Consider the following 26265-nt stretch of genomic DNA (forward strand, 5'->3'; position numbering starts at 1 on the left):
AAAAATCGATCCACCCAGCAGTTAAAAAATATTCTCAATACATATATCTAATAGGGGATTTGTGTCCAGAATATATAAAGATCTTTTACAACTCAAGAACATAAGAAACAACTCAGTTTTAAAAATGGACAAAAGACTTGAATACACACTTCAAAAAATATGTATAAAGTGAAAAGTGAAGTTGCTCAGTCGTGTCCAACTCTTGAGACCCCATGGACTATAGCCTGCCAGGTCCCTCTGTCCAAAGGATTCTCCAGGCAAGAATACTGGAATGGGTTGCCATTTCCTTCTCCAGGGGATTTTCCTGACCCAAGAATTGAACCCAGGTGTCCTGCATTGCAGGCAGATTCTTGACCAACTGAGCTATAAGGGAAGCCCAACAAGTATGTGAAGCAACTGGAATTCTGGTAAATTGTTGACCACTTTGAAAAATTACATGGCAGTTGCTTACAAAGTTAAACAAGCATCTACTCTATGACCTAGTAATTCCATTCCTATGGTATTTACCCGGGAGAAATAACAGCACGTGTCCACAAAAAAGACAGAAATATGAATGTTAATTGCATCTTTATTCATAATAAAACCCAAACTGGAAACAATCCAAATGTCCATCAATGGGAGAATAGATAAACAGATTATGATATATTCATACAATGACTACTTTAGAACAATTTCTTTAAAAAATGAAGTATTTAATCCATAGTAACAAGGATGAGTCTCAAAAGAACATGTTGAGCCAAGGAAGCCAGACAGAAAAAAACACACACTCTGATGATTCCATTTGTGTGAAATTCAAGAATATACAAAACTACTCTCTCTCATCAAAATAAAAATATCAGATGCCGGGGTGGGGTGGACGGATTGACTGTAACAGCTTCAAGGGAACTTTCTGAGGTGATCGAAATGTTGTGTGTCTTGATTGGAATGATGGTCACGTTGGATTTACACATTTACCAAAAGCCATCAGATTGTACACTTAAAACCCTTACAGTTCACTGTAGGCAGATTTTACCTCAACTTTTTACAAAAGTACTTCAAAGCTGCTGTGCCTGGGGGCATGGAGGGTACAGCTCTTTGGCCCTCAGAGGATGTGTGAGACCACTGTTGCTTTTTGATAAAACCCATCTCCCAGCTGCCTTGGAAACTCTCACATAAATAGATTTATGTATATAATTGGGTTCATGTGAGGTAAAGAACTGATATAAAGACATCAAGAGCATAACTTTATTTTTCTTAAGTCCTGGAAGGCATCTTTAAAAAGGTTTAATTTTTTAGAACATATTTATAAGATTATCAGAAGCATCTTTTATTTTTGATCAGTGTGCAAGACATTATGACCACATAAAGTACTAGAATCTCTTTTGGGGGCAGAGGATGCAATATTTTCTATTTCCTTAATACCTTTTCCAATGCTAATGTTCAAACGGCTTTAAATTTTTTGTTCTATTATAGTTGAAGTTTGCACTCAAGACCTACTTTCCTTATGCTTCTCCATCTCTTGTCATGGTGCTCCTCCAACACCCGAAAGGTACGTGAAGGTTGATTCTGCCCACATTAAAATAATTTCTGGGAAAGTACAGTAACAAAATCATAACCCTTTCCTCCCAGTTCCTTATCTGTCAAACCAGGGAGATGGATAATGTTCCTTTAAACTCTCAGCGTCACACATTCTGTGGATTTTGATATGAGAATTTGCTTGACTTCCCAGTTACGATCATTTACTAAAAGAAAGGAAAACAGTGGCCTCTAGTTGGGTTTTGACAGTCTGTTCTGGTTAACACAAGGCTTCTGCTAGTGCCAGGAACGTCTACCTGGATGCCAGGAACAGGCTAAGACTTGGCTGATTTGGAATAAAACAGTACATTTCTCTGTATTTCATTCTTTCTTCTCTGTGCCCCCTGCTGCAAATGAAAAGATAAAATGATGAATGAAGCTAAGGAAATTCAGGGGAAATTTCTCCTAACCTAGCCAAGGGAAGTCTTTTGAAAGAATTCAGTAAGTGTGTTAGACCACAGCCATCTGTGATTTCATCTGCCAGCCTTCCAGAGGCCATATTCATTTGGGGAAGTGATGAATCTGTCCTCATTCAACTGATGTTGATCTGTTAACATGCCTGTGAGCTCCTGTTTATGAAACGTTTCAGAAATAGAGAATACAGACATCCTTCCCCACTAATGCCTGAAATCTAAGGAGAGGTGATACTGAAACAAGACAGACTGTATGCTGTAGAAAAAGGCATCTCATCCGACCATGGAAAGATAGGAAGAACCCATAATATGTCCTTTTTGTCCTTTTTCTCCTGAGACTTGAGTAAGTAGATTCACTTGAGGAAAGTAGGATTTGAGGTTTCAGAGCATTTTACAAAATCAAAAATATTCTTCCTTTTTCTAAAAGATCAAGTTCTCACCCAAAGTGACCCACTTGACCCTGTCCTCTCATATGCTAGAGGTAGAGGTGGAGACAGGCCTGCTGGGATCTCTGGTCAGCTGTTTTTTGAAACTTGAATGCAATGGGAAAACTTTAATAAGACAGGAGCATCAGTGACTCTCTTTCCAGAGGCATGTCTCACAGCCTAAGTCAGATCAGCAAAGTCCAAGGTCACCCTGTGTAGTAAGCAGCTAAATGAGCTCCACAAAGAATATCAGGGTTGTTATTTTTTAAGTTTAGACATCTATAAATTAAAGACTTTTTGTGCTGGTTCCTGCATAATTTTCTGCATATTACTTTTGGGAAAAATAATGTTATCTCCACAGATTGAAGGGTTTCTTAACAGTAGAGTCTTCTGTTCATCAAAAATTGATTTTATGCCCACTGTAAAATCCTATGAGATATAAAAGATGAGTCACTTATGAACCCTGAATATCCAGGAGCTACAAGTAAAAGAGACATAAAATAACTATCTAAAAAACTAATAAAAGGAGAAAATGAAAATGCCTTGAAAGGCTGCAAATCAAGAGTTACGAGAACTCAGAAGAGGGAGAGAGATAATTTATGATTCTTTAATCTGTAGCATTTGTGGGGTAGTAGTGGTTCCTATATCACTTACATTATCTTTCTGGTGTATTTAATTACAGAATCTATCACTACAGGGAAATGTGATAACCTTTTTCAGCTGTTGTTTAAAACTACAGATATATACATGCTCAGAAGTGTTTAAGACCATGGGAAAAATGTGAAACCAGAACAATTAATTTAGAAAAGACATTTGTCTTTGTCTGTATAATATCCATATGTTTTTTTCTGGCCTTAAAAAAAAATTGTAAACCTGAAGTCATATTCTGAATTCATCCTAGTCATATTTGGGAAGCACATTCCTAATTCCTTATTGACTATTTTTTTTTTGAAAAATATATTTTGAAACCACAAATTATTAGTGATAGATGAGGGCGTGGGTGAGTAGAAACGAAAAAAAGCTGGGCATCTTCAACATAGCCTTCCTAAATCCTACAGTGGGCTGCCTGTGCAGTCTCATGCACCTGAATTAAAGAGCCTTTGAAGTTTAACTCTGTGTAACACTAACAGGTCTTTCTTCCCAGGCCTGAGAGAGAGATTCTGGCAGGGATCAGCTTGAGGGTGGTGGTACGGATTCCGTGGACCGGGAAAACTAGGCCTTTCCCCTAAACAGGCCCCTTCTGGTCTCCACTGCAGTTGATTCCTAATAGGTTTGACAGTTTTTCAGCTCCTCTCTGATGGCTCTCTCCACCCACAGATATTCCGCGGGGACTGTGGCACCAGTCACTGAAATGTATCTCTGAAATGCTCAAAGAAGTAGTTGAAGACTACGGGTAAGCAAAGACCAGTGACTCCTAGATCTCTTTCACACGTGGTTTCTCTGGTACCCTTATCTTTCCTGTGAGAAAGCCCGACAGGGGAAGGCAATGCTAGCATACCTTGGATATATTGCAGGCTCGGCTCCAGACCGTGGCAGTAAAGGGAATCACATGCGCTTTCTGGTTTCCCCGGGTATATGAAAGTTAGGCTTACACTGTCCCATAGTCTATTCACTGTTCAGTGGCATTATATCTTAAAAAAATGTATACGTACCTTAATTTAAAAATACTTTATTGCTTAAAAATGGCAGTGATTCATAACCTTTTTGCTGGTGGAGGATTTGCCTCGAAGATGACACTCCTGAGTGATCAGGGTGGTAGATGCTAAAGGTTGGAGTGGCTGTGGAAGTTTCTTAAGACAACATGGAGTTTGCCACATCAGTTGACTCTCCCCTTCACAAATGATTTCTCTGTAACATGCAGTGCCTTTTGATAGCATTTTACCCACAGCAGAACTGCTTTCAAAATTAGAACCATTCCTTTCAAACCCTGCCACTGCTTTACCATCTAAGTGTATGTGATATTCTAAATTCTGCGTTATCATTTCAGAAGTGCTCACAGCAGCTTCACCAGGAATAGATCCCACCTCAAGAAACCCCTTTCTTTGCTTATCTGTAAGAAGCAGAGCCTCATCTGTTAGGCTTTCACCCTGAGACTGTAGCCGTGCTGTCTTCAGTCTCCCCTTCTAGTGCTGGCTCTCTTGCTGTTCCCACCACATCTGCAGTTCCTTCCTCCACTAAGGTCGTAAGCCCCTCATAGGCATCCAGGAGGGTTGGAATCAACTTCTCCCAAACTCCTGTTAATGTTGGTATTTTGACCTCTTCCCATGAGTCGCAAGTGTTCTTGATGGCATCCACAGTGGTGAATCCTTCCCAGAAGGTTTTCTGTTTACTTTTGCCCAGATGCCATGGAGGAATCACCCTCTACACCAGCTATTTGTTTTGTTTTGTTTTGTTTTTAGTCACTAAGTCATATCTGACTCTTTGTGACCCTACAGACTGTAGCCCACTAGGCTCCTCTGTCCATGGGACTTCCCAGGCAAGAATATTCCTCCAGGGAATCTTCCCGGCCCAAGGACTGAACCTGTATCTCCTGCATTGGCGGGAGGATTCTTTACTCCGAGCCACCAGGGAAGCCCATGGCAGCTACAGCCCTATGAAATGTTTTTCTTCAATAGTAAAAGTTGAAAGTCAAAATGACTCTTTGATTCATGGACTGCAGAATGGATGTTGTGTTAACAGGCATGTAAACAACATTCATTTCATTGTACATCTCCATCAGAGCTCTTGGGTATCCAGGTGCAATGTCAATGAGCAGTATTATTTTGAAAGGAATCTTTTTCTTTTTTCCGCGTAGTAGATCTCAACAGTGGGCTTACAGTATTCAGTATGTTCAGTCACTCAGTCATGTCCAACTTTTTGTGACCCCATGGACTGCCTGCCAGGTTCCTCTGTCCATGGGATTCTCCAGGCAAGAATACTGGGATGGCTTGCCATTTCTTCCTCCAGGGAAAATATTCAGTAAAACATTGTAAATAGATGTGCTGTCATCCAGGCTTCATTGTTCCACTGACAGAGCATAGGCAGAGTAGATGTAGCATCATTCTTCAAGGCCCTAGGATATCCAGAATGGTAAATAAGCATTGACTTTAACTTGAAGTCACCAGCTACATTAGTCCCTAGCAAGAGAGTTAGTCTGTCTGTTGAAGCTTTGAAGCCAGGCATTGATTTTTCCTCTCCAGCTGTAAAAGTCCTAGATAGCATCTGCTTTTGATATAAAGCTATTCCATCCCTATTGGAAATCTGTTGTTTGGTGTAGCCAGCATTAATAACTTGCTGCAGCTTCTACACCAGCACCTGCTGCTTCACCCTTCACTTGTATGTTGTGGAGATGGCTTCTTCCTTAGACCTCATGAACCGACCTATGCTAGCTTCCAACTTTTGTTCTGCAGCTTCCTCACCTCTCTCAGTCCTCACATAATTGAAGAGCCAGGGCCTTCCTCTGGATTAGGCTTTGGTTTAAGGGAATGTTGTAGCTGGTTTTGATCTCCTATCTATACCACTACAGCTTTCTTCATATCAGCAATAAGACTGTTTTGCTTTCTTATCCTTCATGTGTTCATGAGAGTAGCACTTTTAATTTCCTTCAAGAACTTTTCCTTTGCCTCCACAACTAGGCTAACTGTTTGGTGCAAGAGGCCTATAGCTTTCGGCCTATCTCAGCTTTAAACGTGCTTTCCTCAGTGAGCTTTATGATTTCAACCTTTTGAAGTAAGAGATGTGCAGCTGTTCCTTCGAAACTTAGAGGCCATTGTAGGGCATTGTTGTTCAGTTGCTCAGTCATGTCCAGCTTTTTGCAACCCCATGGACTGCAGCACACCAGGCTTCACTGTCCTTCACCATCTCCTGGAGCCTGCTCAAACTCTTGTCTGTTGAGTCAGTGATGCCACCCAACCATCTCGTTCTTTGTCATTCCCTTCTCTTCTTGCCTTCAATCTTTCCTAGCATCAGGGTCTTTTCCAATTAAAGAAAAGGGCATTAGTTGGACTAACTTCAATATTGTTGTATCTCAGGGAATAGGGAGGCTCAAAGAGAAGGAGATAAGACAGCCGACTGGTAGAGCAGTCAGAACACACAGATTAATCGTTTAAGTTCATCAGCTTATATGGGCACAGTTCATGGTACCCCAAAACAATTACAGTAGCAACACCACAGATCACAGATCACCGTGATCAATATAATGGAAAAGTTTGAAATTTTATGAGAATCACCAAAATGTACACAAAAACAGGAAGTGGGCGAATCCTGTTGGAAAAATGAAGTCAGTAGACTTGCTTGATGCCAGATTGCCACAACCTTCAATCTGTGGGGAAAAAACACCATTTTCTGTGGAGCGCAGTAAAATGAGGTATGGCTGCATATACCCCAAACAGGCATACACATTGCTGAGTAAGAAGTGGAGGAAGCACTGCAAGCAGCTCAGATTAAATGGGCTGCATGTGAGTAATGGCTGGTGTTAGATTTTGAAATGTACAAGTATAACAATACATAGACTGGACCTTAGGAAAAAAGCACTGCTCACATGCTGCACCCCCCACCCACCCCCCTCCCCCTGGCTTGCAGAACAAGAGTGGCATCTCTCTAGGCCCTTCTGTCTACTCTGCCTCTCTAGGGAAGGGAATTCTAAACTTCTCCTGCATGGTAGGATGAAATGTTTCTTTTCCTCCTCTTTGTAATAAATTTTTGTCTAACATAATTTCTAATATTATATTAGATAAATATAATATTAGGGAAATAACACACATATTTCCCTAGGACCACTCACATTTAGACTTTGCCAAGTTCTTTGCAACACAGTCCCCCTGGCTTCCTCTTAACTTCCTTGCTTTAGAGCATTTTATTCATTGTCTATACTAGTCTGTGCAGGTAGACGTAAGAGACCCGCTTCAATCCCTGGGTCGGAAAGATCCCTTGGAGAAGGAAATGGCAACTCACTCCAATATTCTTGCCTGGAGAATCCCATGGTCAGAAGAGCCTGGCAGGCTGCAGTCCATAGGGTCACACAGAGCTGGACATGGCTAAAGCGACTTAGCATGCACGCACGCACACTAGTCTACTAAGACTGTCTTCATTCGTTCCCTTTGCTACTTTTCCTACTTGAAATTCTCTATAATCTCATTACTGGTCATCACAAATTGTGGCCGGTGCTCTTCTGCTCATCATCACTGATGCAGGTTTGGGTGCCAGTTACTCACCCCACCCCAAAACTCTCACCAGAAGGAGAGACAGAACCAGCAGGAGAGACAGACAGCCAAGTGGGCATCAGAGGACTAGCCATATTAACGACCTGCCATGCCCGGCAGCCCCCGATGCACCGTCTGGTTATCTATGTTGAAGAGCAGGACTGAGGCCCCAAACTTCTTGGGGGCCCCGCCTAAACCAGATCTGCCTCCACTAGGCTTCAAGCCACCTGCTGGGAGGGGTCTGTGAGCGGCTTTAGGCACCTTCTCAGCCAGCCCCACGGGACTGCCTTACCCACTAAACTGCTAGAGGAAAGCAGGGAGAATTCCCAGGCCTTGAACCGTGATCCACGTGGGATGCCCACGTGGGAGCAAGGGGGATGGGGGAGACCCTGCTCAGCTTACTCGTCTGTGAGGCCTGCAGGAAGGAGACCCCATGGAGCCTGTTCCTTGCCTTTGGACCATAACCCAGCCCACCACTCAGGTGGCCCCTGGAGCATCAGCTCTCCCTCTTGTGGGGACAAGGAAGTAAGACAAATGGCCCTCTTTGTTCCTTTTCTGTCATTATTTGGCAAACTAGATTTCACAATTTACTCACTTGTTCTCGGGGGACAGGAGGAAAGCAGTGGCTTGAGGAGGTGGGGGACAGTGCTGGCTCCAGGATTCCATGAGCCAAGCAGAGGACTGTGCACCCAGATCCAGCAAGGATGGAGCACTGCGAAAGGGGCGCAGGGCTCTCCTGTTATAGGAGCTTCCCCAGTTCAGAAGGAAGATTCTGCCCCACGTGATCTCAGGCTAGTCCTGCTCCATTTCTCCCACAGGAGATGTTAGGCTGCTAGGACTGTCTCTGAGCAAAATTAGTGGGTCTTTACCTTAACCAGAGTCTATCCTTTATTCCAACTCCCAGTTCCCTATGTGACAAAAGGACACCTTCACAAAAGCTTTAACTTTTCAGCTCTGATGAATACATGATGAGAGAAAAGAATTCGATACACAGCTCATTGAATGGTTCTATGAAGACCTACAAGACCTTCTAGAACTAACACCCAACAAAGATGTCCTTTTCATTACAGGGGATTGGAATGCAAAGCTAGGAAGTCAAGAGATACCTGGAATAACAGGCAAATTTGGCCTTGGAGTACAAACAAAGCAGGTCAAAGGGTAACAGAGTTTTTCCAAGAGAACTCACTGGTCATAGCACACACCCTCTTCCAACAACACAAGAGAATACTCTATACATGGACATCACCAGCTGGTCAATACCGAAATCAGATTGATTATATTTTTTGCAGCCAAAGATGGAGAAGCTCTATACAGTCAGCAAAAACAAGACCAGGAGCTGACTGTGGTTCAGATGATGAGCTCCTTATTGCCAAATTCAGACTTACACTGAAGAAAGTAGGGAAAACCACTAGACCATTCAGGTATGACCTAAATCAAATTCCTTAGACAATTATATAGTGGAAGTGACAAATAGATTCAAAGGATTAGATCTGATAGACACAGTTCCTAAAGAGCTATGGATGGAGGTTCCTGGCATTGTATAGGAGGCAGTGATCAAAACCATCCTCAAGAAAAAGAAATACAAAAAGCCAAAATGGTTGTCTGAGGAGGTCTTACAAATAGCTGAGAAAAGAAAAAAAGCTAAAGGCAAAGAAGAAAAGGAAAGATATACCCATCTGAATGCAGAGTTCCAAAGAATAGCAAAGAGCAATAAGAAAGCCTTCCTCGGTGATCAGTGCAAAGAAATAGAGGGAAACAATAGAATGGGAAAGACTGGAGATCTCTTCAAGAAAATTAGAGATACCAAAGGAACACTTCATGCAAAGATGGGCTCAATAAAGGACAGAAATGGTATGAACCTAACAGAAGCAGAAGATATTAAGAAGAGGTGGCAAGAATACACAGAAGAACTATACAAAAAAGATCTTCATGAGCCAGATAACCACGATAGTGTGATCACTCACCTAGAGCCAGACATCCTGGAATGCGAAGTCAAGTGGGCCTTAGGAAGCATCACTATGAACAAAGCTAGTGGAGGTGATGGAATTCCAGTTGAGCTATTTCAAATCCTAAAAGGTGATGCTATGAAAGTGCTGCACTCAGTATGCCAGCAAATTTGGAAAACTCAGTAGTGGCCACAGGACTGGAAAAGGTCAGTTTTCATTCCAGTCCCAAAGAAAGGCAGCTTCAACAGTACATGAACCGTGAACTTTGAGATGTTCAAGCTGGATTTAGAAAAGGCAGAGGAACCAGAGATCAAATTACCAACATCCATTGGATCATCAAAAAAGCAAGAGGGTTCCAGAAAAAACCTACTTCTGTTTATAGACTACACCAAAGCCTTTGGCTGTGTGGATCACAACAAACTATGAAAAATTCTTCAAGAGAGGGGAATACCAGACCACCTGACCTGCCTCCTGAGAAGTCTGTATGCAGGTCAAGAAGCAACAGTTAGAACTAGACATGGAACAACAGACTGTTTCCAAATTGGGAAAGGAGTACATCAAGGCTGTATATTGTCACCCTGCTTATTTAACTTATATGCAGAGTACATCATGAAAAATGCCAGGCTGGATGAAGCACAAGCTGGAATCAAGATTGCTGAGAGAAATATCAGTAACCTCAGATATGCAGATGATACCACCCTTATGGAAGAAAGCAAAGAACTAAAGAGCCTCTTGATGAAAGTAAAAGAGGAGAGTGAAAAAGTTGGCTTAAAGCTCAACATTCAGAAAACTAGGATCATGGCATCCAATTCCATCACTTCATGGCAAATAGATGGGAAAACAATGGAAACAGTGAGAGACTTTATTTTCTTGGGCTCCAAAATCATTGCAGATGGTGACCGCAGCCATGAAATTAAAAGACACTTGCTCCTTGGAAGAAAAGTTATGACCAACCTAGACAGCATATTAAAAAGCAGAGACAATACTTTATCAACAAAGATCTGTCTGGTCAAAGCCATGGTCATTTATGGCTGTGAGAGTTGGACTATACAGAAAGCTGAGTGCCAAAGAATTGATGCTTTTGAACTGTGGTGTTGGAGAAGACTCTTGCGAGTCCCTTGGACAGCAAGAAGATCCAACCAGTCAATCATAAAGGAAATCAGTCCTGAATATTCATCAGAAGGACTGATGCTGAAGCTGAAATGCCAATACTTTGACCACCTGATGCAAAGAAATGACTCACTGGAAAAGACCCTGATGCTGGGAAAGATTGAAGGCAGGAGGAAAAGGGGACGAGAGTAGATGAAATGGTTGGATGGCATCACTGACTCAATGAACATGAGTTTGAGTAAGCTCCGGGAGTTGATGAAGGACAGGGAGGCCTGGCATGCTGTAGTCTGTGGGGTCACAAAGACTCAGACACAACTGAGTGATTGAACTGAACTAAACTGAAAAACTCATAATTGCCAAAATTGACTAGAACCTTTTGTGAGAAAGGAATAGCACGTGTTTCCGCCTGCATCCCTTCTCTGGGCTCTATCTGGACTTCAAGGGGTCCCCTCATTTCTGCTCTGGGCTACCTGGGTGGCTGCCCTGTGGCTGGGGGGACCCATCTCCATAGCAGCCCAGCTGTGCAGGCCAGGCAGAAGGCAGAGTGGTGCACCCGCGGGTTCTCATCTTGCATCATTCTTGCTGGTCATGGGCCAAAACTTCCTTTCTCCAACGTCTGTGCTCACTCAGGGGCCCTGGGTGTCAATATATAAAAGTCTGAGGTCCTCAGGGTACGGGTGGTTTAGGGAAGCCTGCCTTTGAACATCCTGTGATGGTTCAGGGTGGCGTTTTGAGCTCTTTCTCTGAGCCTGACTTGAATTCCTTACAAGCTGTACTTCAGTGGATAAGAACAATTGAAGCCAACCATTCACAGACACTACAGTCACTTTAAAAACCTAACGGGAAAAGAAATCAAGCTGCCTAACTGCCATGTGTTTTGTTTCTGTCCCAGGTCCTACGGAGGCCCCTTTGAGAGCTGGTTTTTGTTTGTTCACTTTGGAGGATGGGCTGATATCACGGCTGAGCAGTTACTGATGTCAGAAGCTGAGGCTGAACCCCCAGAGGCCCTGCTGTGGCTCCTGGCTTTCAGCTGCAGCCCAGGCGCCGGGCATCAGCAGAGAGCGCAGATCATGGTAGGTGGCACGGCCCAAGGCATGCGGCCTCGGGGACAGTCTCTCGGGTGCAGGAAGGGACCCTGCGGTGGTGGGTTTGGCTTTCACTGACCTCCAGGCACCTCAGCAGGTACAGGAAGCCATGGGCCTGGAAGAGTGAGTGGGACCTGGGCGTGCAGTCAAGATATTTTCTTGCTGGCAGGAGTGGACCGGGAGGCCAGGTCTCTCAGGAGGCACCAAGGAAACAAGTGCAGCCCTGCTGTCCCTGGGCCATTCTCTCTCCTTCGTCACTGCTGCTCTGTCCTGAATCACAGGCATGCCGGCCTGGGGGCTGCACCCTCCAGGGGCTGTCATACAGGGCCTGACCCTCTGCTGAGGAGCACCATCCTCTTTCTTCTCTGCGGCCTGGCTGTGTCTTCTTCCCTCTTGACTTGAGTCCTTTCTTGGATCAGTCAGTAGATCCTCACAGTACCGGCTTTGTTTAGAACTCTTACTAAAGTAATCACATGATATTAACCACTTAGCTTCTGAAAAAAAGACTTGGTCGTTTCCTAAATAACAGAGCAGCAAAGTACAGGAGTGGCTAAGTGTCCATGGCAAAGACAGTTGTTATTTTGTGTGGAATATAATTACAGGAGCCATGTATTGATTAAAGGCATTTGCGCCTTCCTTACAAACATTTATTTGCTGGTTTTTAAAAGTTCAACTGCCACCACTTTTTCCTGATTTTAATAATTAAAGGGAGTGGGTTTCTTTATGTAGAGAGCAGTGCTTCCATTTGCTTGATGTTTTCTGTTGTTTGAAAAAAAAAAAAAGAGACTAGTTCAGTATGGCTGTGTATTTTACTTGTTTAAGAGCATGTTACATGGCAGGGGCAAGAAAAGTTTGTGATTTCAAAAAGTTGCAATTTGGTGATCATTCTGGATCCCAAATAGAACATTTTTTTAGTAGAAATTAACATGTATTTCAAGATTTCTATCAGATTAAAAAGAGAGCTTACTATTTTTTTCCCTTTTAAAATATCACATTAAAGAGAATCCTAGTTTGTTTTCGGGCTTCCCCGGTGGCTTAGTGGGTAAAGAATCTGTCTGCAGTGCAGGAGACACAGGAGACGTGGATTTGATTCCTGGGTTGGGAAGATCCTGTGGAGGAGGAAACGGCAACCCACTCTAGTCTTCTTGCCTGGAGAATCCCATGGACAGAGGAGCCTGGCCAGGCTATAGTCCGTGGGGTTGCAAAGAGTCAGACACGACTGAGCACACAGCACATATGAATACTAATGATTTCTGCAGCTTTTTATATATATTTCATATTTGATTCTGTATTAGCTAAACTGGTAGGTTTTATGTTAAATTTGGTATGGATCATAGAAACTGACAGATTACTTTTGAAGTATAGAGAAGTAAATAGTCCCATAAGATTTATTTTCTAGAGAGTTCTGCATTGGCATATCTTCCTACCAGCTAAGTTAGTCCTTCTTTGGTTTATTTTTTAATAAAACTTACACATAGTTCTCACTCAGGGGGTACTTTGGCAGCCTGGATAAAAACAGATTAGATCACTCGGAGGAGCTTAGCGCCAGGACGTCAGTTTCCTTCCTAGCTGTTCCGTCCGAGGCGGCTGTCTGCCTGGGACTGGGGCCCTGATGCGGGCGGTATCCTGGGGAGCAGTGGGGCCCAGCTCTCTTAGTTAAACTGGTAGTATTAATACATAGTTCTCACTCCCCTGGGTTTTGTGAGCTTAATCCCTTTGATGGGTGTGTTGGGTGACTTGACAGACTGTGAACTACCTTTAAAAACATGATTATCGTACAGTTTGACTAAGCTTGACATGACTTGTGCTTTTGCCTTAAAGTGAAACTAAAAGTGTTAGTCGCTCAGTCATGTCTGACTCTTTGTAACCCCATGAACTGTGTAGCCCACCAGGCTCCGCTGTCCGTGGAATTCTCCGTGAGAATACCTTAAAAGGCATAGTCAAATCACAATACTGAACTGGATGTGATAGTGTCCTGTGGCTGGAAACGTCACCTCTGCTGGGCATCCTTGAGATTCAAGATTGGCGCAGGTGGTGATGGGAGCTCGAGGTGGGAGCGGCGAAGAGCAACCATTCCTGCCTGGGATGCAGTACGGCCTGTGCAAATACCCACTCCTGTCTTTGCAGACTGTGTTCTCTGCCAGCCAGTGTTCACTTCCTTTTGTTAACTTTGAACTGAATCATGATAAAAAAACAAAAACTTCCTATGTTTGTATACTTTCAAAAATTAAGTGAGGGTTCATACACTTCAACCCTGTCATTCTCCTTCTAGGAATTCTCCTAAGGAAGTAATTAGAGAGCTGTGTAAAGATTTATATACAGGATCATTGCAGTGTTGTTTGTAACTGCAATAACTGGAAATGGCCTACACTTTTAGTAGTTAGGATATTGCCTAAATAAATTGCGGTGTATTACAGCCACAGAATGGGCTTCCCTGATAGCTCTGTTGGTAAAGAGTCTGCCTGCAATGCAGGAGACCCCAGTTTGATTCCTGGGTCAGAAAGATCCGCTGGAGAAGGGATAGGCTACCCATTCCAGTATTCTTGGGCTTCCCTTGTGGCTCAGCTGGGGAAGAATCCACCTGCAATGTGGGAGACCTGGGTTCAATCCCTGGGTTGGGAAGATTCCCATGAAGAAGGGAAAAGGTAACCCACTCCAGTATTCTGGCCTGGAGAATTCCATGGACTGTATGGTTTATGGGGTTGCAAAGAGTCAGACACGACTGAGCGACTTTGACTTCACAGCCACAGAATGGCATTCTGCCATGAAAGATCGTGTTATCAAAGAACTTGTGCTATATAGATAATGGTAAATTGTTTATAGTGCACTGTGAAAACCCTAGAATACAGTTCCTTGTATATAGTGAGTGCTGTGTTCACAATGCATAGAAAAAAAAATGACAGATATAAATAAACTTCACTCTTAATAAGTCTCTTTGAATAGTGGTTACCGTCATTTTGATTTTTTTCTTTTTACTTTTTTGTTCAAATGTTTTACAGTAAGCATATGTAAATTTTCATACTGCAGGATAAAAATTAATACTTAGAAAAGAAAGCTTATGTTTTTCTCCTTAAAAGATTAGAAAGCATTAACATTTTTGGCATATGAGGAAGGTATTTGAAAGGAAAGGTGGCCTGGAGTAAAAGAGAAAGAAAAAAGACAAGCCTCAGGGAGTACTGGGTGAGGGAGAAGATGAACAAGAAGAACATGATTATGGAGGCATCGCTGCCTAAGCCCCGGCATTTCTGCAGACCAGCCTAGATGCAGGACGGCTGGGGGCTCCTGTGGATGCCATCAGGATGGGCCCAGACAAGAGGTGCTGAGGGAGTGGCCCTCTCCTGTTAGGACATGGCCCTCCGCCACGGACGGGCCCCGGGTGCAGTTTCTCACGGTCTTGCATTGTGGTCAGAGTTGCTCACACAACAGTGCTAATATGTTGGGATTTATGACAAACTTCATTGAATGAAGCCTTAACTTTCAGAGAAAAAAAGAACTCACACAAAATCCATAAAATTGGTCATGGGCATTTTTAGAGTGGGCCTAAGTGTTCTTTTGAAAGTAAGGGAGCATAGCTGTTCATGAGTCCATGTGGCATTTTGGATCTACAACTTTCAGGTTTTGCTTTGTTTTCCAAGTCACAACTTGATGTACCATTCTTACAGCAAACAGAAGGCTCAGCATGAAATAAATATTTTTTATGCAGAAACAATCCACAGACCTGTAACAATCACTATTATTATATGGATTCCACAGACTTGTGACCTCTGCTTGAGCTTTAAATATGTATGAACAGTGTCCCAGTGTCTAAAACAAAACAAATGTGGGGGGTGTGTGTGTGTCTGTTTGAGCCGGCACTTCCTCCCCACCAAAGATGGCAAAAGGCAAACCTCATTCTTATCAGCACATGGACTCAATGGAGGTCCAAGCACGGGGCTTTAATTGATCTGTGGCTGTGATAGTGAGCAAGTCTTCAAGGAGCCTTTTGTTCTTTTTCCCACAATATAAAAATATGACTACATTCTGCTGAGGACTTTTCTCCATTTCCTTCTGTACACAACAACAAAAAAAGGTCAATTCCTGGCATGGTGCCCTGGCTGCTTAGTGAGCAAGACGAAAGTCAAGAAATTTCCATTACGCCCATTTGGGTTTGTGTGGAGCAGTGTATAAACTCAGACATGGTCCACCCTCTCTGCCCTCCCTCGGGCACCAGTCCTCTCCTGTTTCTGGGGCTGCTTCAGAGAACAGAATCATTCTAGCCCCACACATGTCCCAACCCTCCCCTGATCTCTTCTTTTGAAATTATATTCCCAGGTGGAGGTGAAGACAGTGCTTGGCCACCTCACAAAGCTGTTCAGGAGTCCAGCCCTCTCGGCCAGGGATTTGCAGGCAGCAGCTGAAGAGAACCAAGGTGGAGACCCCAGACCGCCTGCTTGTCAGCAGCTGGTCAGACGCCTCCTCCTGTACTTCCTGCTCTGGGCTCCTGGAGGACACGCGATTGCCCGGGAAGTCATCACGCTCGTAAGTTTCCCCTTTTCTGGCATCCTGGTTCTCATTCCCAACCCAGGAGAAGCGTGGCTTATCACTCAAGGGCCTGGCCTTTGAAGAGCCTGTGTCCCATCCATCAAGCATGGATGGACAGGAAGGGAAGAGTCAGCCAGGCCAGACGGGGAGCCTGCCCTGTGCAACACCTGCATGGCATAGAGGAGGGAAGAGGGCCGCAGATACGGAAGGAGACTGCTCCCAGGTCACACAGCTCATAGCCAGGATCCAGGCTGAAAGCTAGTCTCCTATCTCCTCAGGCCATCTTTTTGTTATCGTGCATGACTCTTCTTCCTTGTGAAGAAAAACAAGACTTCACTGAGAATGCGCTCACTGCAGTGGCTCAAAGAGTTGAATTTTTAAATTTAAAAAACATTTGCTAATTACAAAGAAATCCTTCCTCCGTTCAGTCCAGTCACTCAGTCATGTCCGACTTTTTGCGATCCTATGGACTGCAGCACGCCAGGCTTCCCTGTCTAACACCAACTCCTGGAGCTTACTCAAACTCGTGGTTTGTGATGCCATCCAACCATCTCATCCTCTGTCATCCTCTTCTCCTCCCACCTTCAATCTTTCCCAGCATCAGGGTCTTTTCAAATGAGTCAGTTCTTCACATCAGGTAGCCAAAGTACTGGAGTTTCAGCTTCAGCATCAGTCCTTCCAAAGAATATTCAGGACTGATTCCCTTTAGGATGGACTGGTTTGATCTCCTTGCAGTCCAAGGGACTCTGAAGAGTCTTCTCCAACACATTTCAAAAGCATCAATTCTGCAGCACTCAGCTTTCTTTATAGTCCAACTCTCACATCTGTACATGACTACTGGAAAAAACGTATCTTTGACTAGATAGACGTTTGTTGGCAAAGTAATGTCTTGCTTTTTAATATGCTGTCTAGGTTGGTCATTAGCTCTTCAGTTCAGTTCAGTTCTGTTCAGTCCCTCAGTCATGTCTGACTCTTTGAGACCCCATGAATCGCAGCACGCCAGGCCTCCCTGTCCATCACCAACTCCCGGAGTTCACTCAGACTCACGTCCATCGAGTCAGTGATACCATCCAGCCATCTCATTCTCTGTCGTCCCCTTCTCCTCCTGCCCCCAATCCCTCCCAGCATCAAAGTCTTTTCTAATGAGTCAACTCTTCGCATGAGGTGGCCAAAGTACTGGAGTTTCAGCTTTAGCATCATTCCTTCCAAAGAAATCCCAGGGCTGATCTCCTTCAGAATGGACTGGTTGGATCTCCTTGCAGTCCAAGAGACTCTCAAGAGTCTTCTCCAACACCACAGTTCAAAAGCATCAATTCTTCGGCACTCAGCCTTCTTCACAGTCCAAATCTCACATCCATACATGACCACTGGAAAAACCATAGCCTTGACTAGACGGACCTTAGTTGGCAAAGTAATGTCTCTGCTTTTCAATATGCTGTCTAGGTTGGTCATAACTTTTCTTCCAAGGAGTAAGCATCTTTTAATTTCATGGCTGCAATCACCATCTACAGTGATTTGGGAGCCCAAAAAAATAAAGTCTGACACTGTTTCCCCATCTATTTCCCATGAAGTGGTGGGACTGGATGCCATGATCTTCGTTTTCTGAATGTTGAGCTTTAAGCAACTTTTTCACTCTCCACTTTCATTTTCATCAAGAGGCTTTTTAGTTCCTCTTCACTTTCTGCCATAAGGGTGGTGTCATCTGCATGTCTGAGGTTATTGATATTTCTCCCGGCAATCTTGATTCCAGCTTGTGTTTCTTCCAGCCCAGCGTTTCTCATGATGTACTCCGCATATAAGTTAAATAAGCAAGGTGACAATGTACATTAGCTCTTAGGGAAATGCAAATCAAAGCCACAGTGAGGCACTGCTCCATACCCACTAGGACATAGTGTGTGTGCTCAGCCGCTTCAGTTGTGTCCGACTCTTTGCGACCCTATGGACTGTAGCCTGCCTGTCTCCTCTTTCCATGGGATTGAATACTGGAGTGGGTTGCCATGCCCTCCGCCAGGGGATCTTCCTGACCCAGGGACTAGGACATATACTATAAAACAAGTCAAACAAAATGGAAGACATGTCTTGGTAAGGACATGGAGAAATTGAACACTCACCTTTCCCAGTTGGGAATGTTAAAATGATGCAGCCACTGTGGAAAACAGTTTGATGGTTCCTCAAAAATTTAAAGGTAGAATCACCGTATAATCCAGCTGTTCTGCTTCTGTGTGTGTTCCCAAAGGAACTGAAAGCAAGGACTCTAACAGATACTTGTTCACTCCTGCTTATAGCAGTTTTATGCCTAACAGCCAAATGCCCATCAGCAGATGAATGGATAAACCAAATACGCTTTGTACATACAGTAGAATATTATTCAGCCTTACAATGAATGAATGGCACATGCTACAACATGGATGAACCTTGAGGGCTAAGTGAAATAAGCCAGACACAAAAAAGGGACAAATACTATGTGACTGTACTCATGTGAGATACCTAGAATAGGTCAATTCATAGAGACAGACAGTAGAATCAAGGGGGGAGTGGTGCAGACTGCCTGTTTGGGATAATGAGCAAGTTTTGGAAATGGACAGTAGCAGTCATTGTACAACACTGTGAATATAATTCATGTCACTGAATTGTACGTTTAAAAATGGTTAAAATAGCAAATTTTATGTTATAAGCTCATCTCAAAAAAACTGCTGGGGTTTTTTTCTGTTTCTAATTTTTTATAATACATGCACATTAAAGTATAACTTGATGAATTTTTACATACCAAAAACTCCCATGCAATCAGCAACCAAATCAAGAAAGGAATGTTCCCAGTACCCAGAGGACCCCTCCTGCTCTCTCCTGCTCTGTTTGAATGTGAACGTGAAGCAAGTCCCAGTGACCAGTGGGACTGCCAGAAACTCAGTCACCAGTACCCAGAAGGTTCTCCTTGGTCCCAGGAGAACAAGGTATGTGGGGCAGGCAGGCCACACAGCCAGCCTGTCAGGCCATCTTCTAGGGCTCAAACAGAAGACCTCCCAGAGCCTGGGTGTGGCTGAGAGCAGAAGAGGACTTGCTTGTCACATGCGGGGTGCCATCTCCTCAGGGCCCACCCCAGCACAGCGATCTGTCGTGTGCTTTTATAAAATGCACATCTCACCTCCAAATCCATTTGGGGTGGGAGAACTCCATAGGTGAGAGCTAAAGAATGTCCTCATACCTGTAGAACTGGGTATCAACTAACTTTCCTCTCTGGCCGGGAATAACTTATAGTAGTCACTTGTCAGCCACTGCCTCAGCCAGGTGATCAAGGTCAACATCAGGAGTACTAGGTCACGCTGATGGGAAGTGACGAAAATGGCACTCGACCTCTACGGCCTTCCTACCCCAAACCTATAACCCCAGTCTAATTATGAAAAAAAAACAATTGACAAACTCCAGTTGAAGGACGTTTGACAAAAATACCTGACCAATACTCCTGAAGACTGTCGCGGCCACCAAAAACAGGGAAGTCTGAGAAACTGTCGCAGCCAGCAAGAGCCTAAGGAGAGTCGATGGTTAAATGTGATGTGGTGTCTTAGATGGAACCCTGGGCCAGAAGAAGGACATTAGGGAAAAACTGAGGTCAGAATAAAGTCTGACCTAAAAGTCTGGTTAATAAAATGAATAGATACTGGCTCATTAATTCTGACAAACGTACTAAACTAATAAGATGGTAACATGAAAACTGAGTGTGGGGGTATGGGATTGCTCTGTATTATCTTTTTGGTCAAACTATAAATCTAAAACTGTTTTAAAATTGAAAGTTATTTTAAAAGTTCAGGGGACTTCCCTGGTGGTCCACTGGGTAAGACTCTGAATTTCCAGTGCAGGGGGCCCAGGTTGAATCCCTGGTGGGAGAACTGTATCCCACATGCCACAACTAAGACCCATCACAGCCAAAAAAAAAAAAAAATATATATATATATACACACACACACACACACATATTTATGTGTATATATATATAAATTAAAACAAACAAACATATATATATGAGAAGTGGCTTCCCAGGTGGCGCCTGCTAATGCAGGGAAACTAAAAGACATGGGTTTGATCCCTGGCTCGGGAAGATCTGGAGGCGGAAATGCCTGGAGAATCCCATGGACAGACTATAGTCCATAGGGTCGCAAATAGTTGGACACGACTGAAGCAACTTAGTACGCATATATAAAAGAAAACCTGTTTTCAAAAATAAAAAAGTCAGAGGCAGGCACTTCTGAATCATGCAAGCGTCGGTGGTATTTTTGTTGCCTGGCCTCTGACCTCCTGCCCAGGCCCTGGAACCTGGGGGAGGGGCCTCAGCCCAAGGAGCCTGCTCGGCCTGGCCGCCCTTCCTCCCTGAGCCTGTGCGCTCCTGCTCCTCCCACATCCTGTCCCCCTGGGGCTGGAAAGCAGGCCAGAGAGATTACAGAGTCCCGGCCCAAAGGGTGCGAGAGAATCCAGTCCAGAGAAAGCTCCTCAGAGACACCCAGTTCTCTGCTTCCGTATCCCAACCATATTTCCCTCCATTCCAGGAACAGTCCACGTTCACACGGACCACCCTCTCAGGTCTCACCCACAGGACGGCCCCTGTGACTCAGAATCTGGTCATGTCACCAAGCTCAGGCTTGTCTCCGATGCCAGAGGCCAATTCCCACGAAATAGCTCAACCCCAGTCAACACTGCTGATCTACAGCTGAGCCTAGGGGAGCTCGGAAAACCCCCGCACATCTTCATTCACCTTCCTAAGTCAGCTCAGCTACCAAAAAAAAAAAATCATTAAAGGCTGAGACGCGGTGTTTGTTTTCCTGTACTGGTCCCTAGGCAGGTGGGCGCTGGCCGCCCAGCACCTCAGAACCTGCCGTAGCTCAGAGTGCCTCCTGGGCGCTATCCTTAGAGGTGTTCTGGAACTGTCTTTACTAACATACCGGCCTTCCTACTTGAAGACTTCCTGTAGTGCCACATGGACCGTTGAAGGCAGCCCAGCAAGCATGGCTACGAGCAGGACAGGTGCGACGAGTACCCCCAGCACTGGCTCCTCCCGGGGTCCTCCTCGAGCCCCCTGGGAAGACCTCTGGGCCAGGTCTGCCTGACTGGGAGCAGGTAGTGGCCAGTTGGGAAAGCCTGGGCTTGGTGGGACAGCCTTGAACCCCAGCCCTGGCCTGGCTTTGGTGAGAAAGAGAGTAGGGAGCGGAGCCAGCCCCCGGCCGGGTCCTGGTCTTGCTGTCATTGTGTGAGCTCTAGGCTCTGAGCCCTGTGCTCTCTGCACCGTGTTCTAGCCTTACCCGAGTGGCCCCATGTGCCGTCAGCTCAGTTTCCTCTCCTCGTGGCCCCACACCCCAGCCTCTGCCACAGGATGCTCCCCACCGACTGCTGCTTCCTTGGGCTCACACACAGGCCCCAGGGCTCAGCTTCTGAGTCCCCACTGAGCCCCTTGGTCAGAAGCCCTGCCCCGCCCGCCCCTTGTTCTTCGGCTTCTCTGCCCCCTGCTCCTGGTTTACCATCTCCAGTCTCTCCTCCTTGGAGCCTCTGTGATGAGGATGAGGCACAAGGAGCCCGGCTGGGGCCCAGGTTCCTCCAGCCCCTGAGGCCCATCCTCTCCTGCCCCCGTGAGCTGCTCTGAGTTCACGTTTCTCTCTCGGTCTCCTTCAGTCTTCTGTTGCTGGACCACAGCGCTCTCAGCTGAAAGGCAGCCTGGATCTGAAATACAGAGTTCAGTTCCCGTCGCGGAGCTCACAACGAGTTGAAGCCCCATACAGATGCCCTTGGCCAAGCGTCCCTCCCTCAGCGGCAGTGGGGCGGGTGACTGGAGACCTGGAGTGGAACGTGGGAGTTGAGGTGGCTTGCACAGAGCGTCAGTGATGGCTTCTAAGTAAAAGCCAAGAGAGGATGACCTGGACACCAAGAGCCACATCGAATCTGCCCAGGCCAGCAGCCCGCCCCCGCCCCGAGCCCCTGCAGAGACCCTCTCGGCTTGGGCGGCTGCCAGTAGGTGGCCGAGGAGCACCAGCATCATCTAGGGGCCCAGGGTGTCCCCCGCTCTCACTCACTCAACACCCGTGCTGCCGAGTGATCTGCCTTGACTCACGGACAGAGGTGGCGTGGGACTGAAGGCTGTCCTGGGCCCCGGAGAGTCCCAGGTGGACCAGGGCAGCTGGTCGTCCTACCAGAAGGGCCCAGCGTGCACACGGGGAAGGAGCCTGGCCTTGGGCTGCTCAGGCGGCTCAAACATTTGACTCACACACAGCAAACACATACGTGGTGCTCACTTTGGCAGTGCACAGCCTAAAATCTGAAGGAGACAGAGATGATTAGCGTGGCCCCTGTGCAAGGGTGACATGTAGATTTGTGAAGCATTCTATATTTAAAAGAAACAAAAAGGCATAGATTACTCTCAAAAACAGACGTTCTTATATACTTGTGTCTGAAAAAGCACAATAAATTCTTCACACAGATAGATTGTGAGATTCTCCCCCTTTCTGTTGAACCAAACTCTTAGGAAAACGGCACTTAAGGGTACCGACAACTAAGGCTGTATTTAGCAGAAATAAGTTTCTGTCTTTCCTGCTTCCCTTCAATTCAAGTGTCAAAACCTTTGTTGTTGTTGCTTAGTTGCTAAGTCGTGTTCAACTCTTTGCAACCCCATGGATGCATACAGCATGCCAGGCTTCTCTGTCCACTGTTTCCCGGAGTTTGCTCAGACTCATGCCCGTTGAGTTGGTGATGCTGTCTAACCATCTTATCCTTTGCCACCCCTTCTCCTTTTGCCTTCAGTATTTCCCAGCATCAAAGTTTTTTCCAATGAGTCTGCTGTTTGCACCAAAATATTGGAGCTTCAGCATCAGTCATTCCAATGAATATTTTGGATTGATTTCCTTTAATATTGACTGGTTTAGTCTCCTTGCAGTCTAAGAGTCTTTTCCAGCACCACAGTTCAAAAGCATCAATCAGTTCTTCAGTGCTCAGCCTTCTTTGTGGTCCAACTCACACATCCATACACGTCTACTGGAAAAACCATAGCTTTGATTATACAGACTTTCTGTCTGCGAAGTGATGTCTCTGCTTTTGAATATGCTGAGTTTGTCATAACTTTCCTTCCAAGGAACAAGCATCTTTGAATTTCATGGTTGCGGTCACTGTCTGCAGTTATTTTGGAGCCCAAGAAAATAAAATCTGTTACTGCTTCCACTTTCCCCTATTATTTGCCATGAAATGATGGGATCGGATGCCATGATCTTAGCTTTTTAACTGTTGACATTCAACAAGGCTGTGATCCATGAAGGGGGTTATAACCTTAGGTGCCTATTAACAAACAAGTGGGCCAGCCGCGAGCCCAAGAATGCCATTTGTAAAGCTGTCTGTGTGAGAACAGGTGGCACTCTCTTTTCAGCATTTTCCAGTTCTCATATTAGAGTGAGCCTTTTGTAGAAAGTCAAGCATAGTATGCTCATTTGCCTCTATTGCTCACAGCAAATAACCCCCAAAGCTTGTGACAGGTGTTCAAGAAATAAAGCATTTGTCTGTAGCTGTTGTGTGTCTGAGCTTTAGGAAATGACTCTGCTCACGAGATGGCCAAGGTTTGAGAATGGTCTTGCTTTGCTCATCACCTTGAAAATAAACAAGAGCCCTCTGGAGCTGATAGGAACGCAGCTGCCTCTGGAGACAGGATGGTTAGGGTTGGTCCACTGAGGAAGAGACAAGTCTGTCTGCAAAGTGTTCTAATCTGTCTTCTTTTCTGTCCGCATTCCAGATGGCTCAGACGGATGCGATAATGAATGAGATTATTGGCCTCCTGGACTATACTTTGTACAGATGGGATCATCTTTGCATGGAAGCCCGTAGGTCGAGAAAACTGGCCAGGGAGCTCCTCACAGAGCTGCGAGAGCAAGCCTCGCCCAGGCAGGTTAACCAGTGACTCCACATGATGAGATGACGGGGCCACTTCTAAACAGCCACAAGTTTGTAGAAGTTGTTCCCTCTCTGCATTGTGAAAAGGCGCCAGAAACATCTGGCAAGATCTGGTAGTACATGTTTTACAAAGAATGTCAGGTGAGATTTACTCACTAATGACAAGATTGTGGCTTCAGCAGCCCCTGTGCCTGGCTCAGCCCAAATGTCAATTAGAAAACCGCTAAAGAAAAGCCTGGATGGGAGAAGAGATTTCTATTTCCTTTTTTCCCCATATCAAACCAAGACACCTGACTATTATTTGGATGTTTCAAACCCTTTGAAACAAGAAGTTGGTCATGCACCATCGATCATTTTAGAAAATACCATAGCCTTTTTCCACTTTTCTAAGAAGTCCGGTAATTGTTACCAGTATCTCATCTCATCCACCGGGATGCTCTCTTGCTTTCCTAAGATGTCCCTCATTCAGGATAGCGTGCATCCCTCGAGTTTCCCTCCCATGGCCCCTGAGCAGAGCCCACCAAGCCCAGCAGCAAGTCGTGGTGACAGGGGAGCAACACATCTTAGCAGTGAAATGAAGCCAGCTCTGGGGCCTTTTGCTTTACATTCGCTAAGCACCGGCTGTTACTGAAAGAGCTCATGTTACCTCAAAGGTGGCTGACAAGGTAGGGTTCAGGATGTGTTCTGGAAACACTGGAAGAGATTATATGTCAGCTGTCTTGTTAACTAAAATGGGAGTTGGAAATTTCTAATGAAGAATTGGAACTTCAACAATATTTATTTCACATCAGTTAAAGACATTTTTCCCTTTTAGGTTTATGCTTTTGCTTTTTTGTGTATTATCTGTCAAGTGAGTCAAGACTTTTATGTCCACTTGGATTTATGTATTAGTCATCTCTGAATCTGCCTTATTCTTGGCTTCTGTTTGAGGATGAGTAAAGTTTTGTTGTATTAGACATTAAGCTGTTAGAGGAATTACTAGTTTTGGTATACGGATCCACCTGAAGGTCTGGAAAATTCCAAGACCTTTGGACCTGAGCCTTCCATTTGAGAAATGCTGCAGTACGAAAGGTGTGCTGTCACAACTCTCATCACAAGTGCCTTCCTCCTGTGCTCCCCTGGGGCTGAGGATGCCTCTCCTCTGTCAATTCTCGCTGGGGAAGCTGTGACCAACCTCAGTGGACATGAAAGAAAAGGCTCAGTTCAGTGGTAGTGAGTCCCCCCCTAACCCGAGTGGCCACTGGGAACCAGACCTGGGGGGGAGGGGTATGCTTCCACGTGGACATCCATTCACACTGTATTTCACAGCAAGTAATAAAAACAGAACAGTTACCCATCTCAGATTGTTTAATCTGCATTTCTGGAAATTTCCTTCCTGACCTTACCTCAGTCTGTCTGTAGTATTTCCTAATTCCTTTACAGAGCCTCTAAGTTCTCGTAAGCTTTGGACTTAGATCAAAGAGGACAGAGCCCAACACTATAGGGGAAAAAATGTATTAAATGGCCACCCTTAATACAGAGGTGATGTTATTCATCAGGATTTCATGATGTTTGTAGAATTTGCTAGCTTTTTAAAATCTGTAATTTGCTTTATAGTTTGTCAGTCTATGGCACCTAATTTTGTATTAAGTATTACAGTTTTTCTCAGAAAAAAAAAATTCTCTCTACTCCCCAATTATGGAAGCTTTAGGTTTCTCAAAACCTAGATAGGTCTGCCCCTAGAAAAGACCAATTATAATTTCTCTCTAGGCCTAGGAAACTTGCCACTGGATATCTAAAAACTGCTGAGGAGAGTGGGTGTAGGGCAGGCAAGTCAGCAGCAGCTGCTAAAACAAAATGAGGTGCATCATAATATAGATACTGTTTTCCCTTTAAGCCATACCTAAATGTTACCAGCGAGTGTAAGCTGAATTGATGTACACATTGTGCACCACCCCCCCTCAGTTTCTGAAGCACGAACACATCTGCCAGAGCACACGCCACCTTCCTGCTCACTCTGGTGTTTCAGACTCACAGCCCTCTCGCTCCAGCCCCTCAGCTCCCCGGGCGTTGGGAAGGGGGGACCCCACCTGCAGCTCCACTCAGCCTCAGAGCACATCCCCATGGCTCTCTCAGGATCT

At 44.9% G+C, this 26265-nt stretch overlaps 1 protein-coding gene and 1 non-coding gene across 4 annotated transcripts in view; both read left to right on the plus strand.

The window, feature by feature from the left end:
• FANCC (FA complementation group C) overlaps positions 1-25486 on the plus strand; it is a 323090-nt gene extending 297604 nt beyond the window's left edge. For all 3 annotated transcript variants that reach the window (XM_069575745.1, XM_069575746.1, XM_069575747.1), the window contains 5 exons: positions 1453-1528; positions 3710-3785; positions 11521-11701; positions 16025-16231; positions 23988-25486. In XM_069575745.1, the coding sequence (XP_069431846.1) occupies positions 1453-1528; positions 3710-3785; positions 11521-11701; positions 16025-16231; positions 23988-24152 (705 nt within the window). In that variant the 3' untranslated portion in view covers positions 24153-25486. The remainder of the gene's footprint in view (positions 1-1452; positions 1529-3709; positions 3786-11520; positions 11702-16024; positions 16232-23987) is intronic.
• LOC138434834 (U6 spliceosomal RNA) lies at positions 22503-22605 on the plus strand. Its single transcript, XR_011254911.1, has one exon. It is a non-coding gene; the product is annotated as a U6 spliceosomal RNA (small nuclear RNA).
• Positions 25487-26265: the final 779 nt, after the last annotated feature.

This window comes from Ovis canadensis, chromosome 2 (assembly GCF_042477335.2).
Source record: "Ovis canadensis isolate MfBH-ARS-UI-01 breed Bighorn chromosome 2, ARS-UI_OviCan_v2, whole genome shotgun sequence".
NCBI lineage: Eukaryota > Metazoa > Chordata > Mammalia > Artiodactyla > Bovidae > Ovis > Ovis canadensis.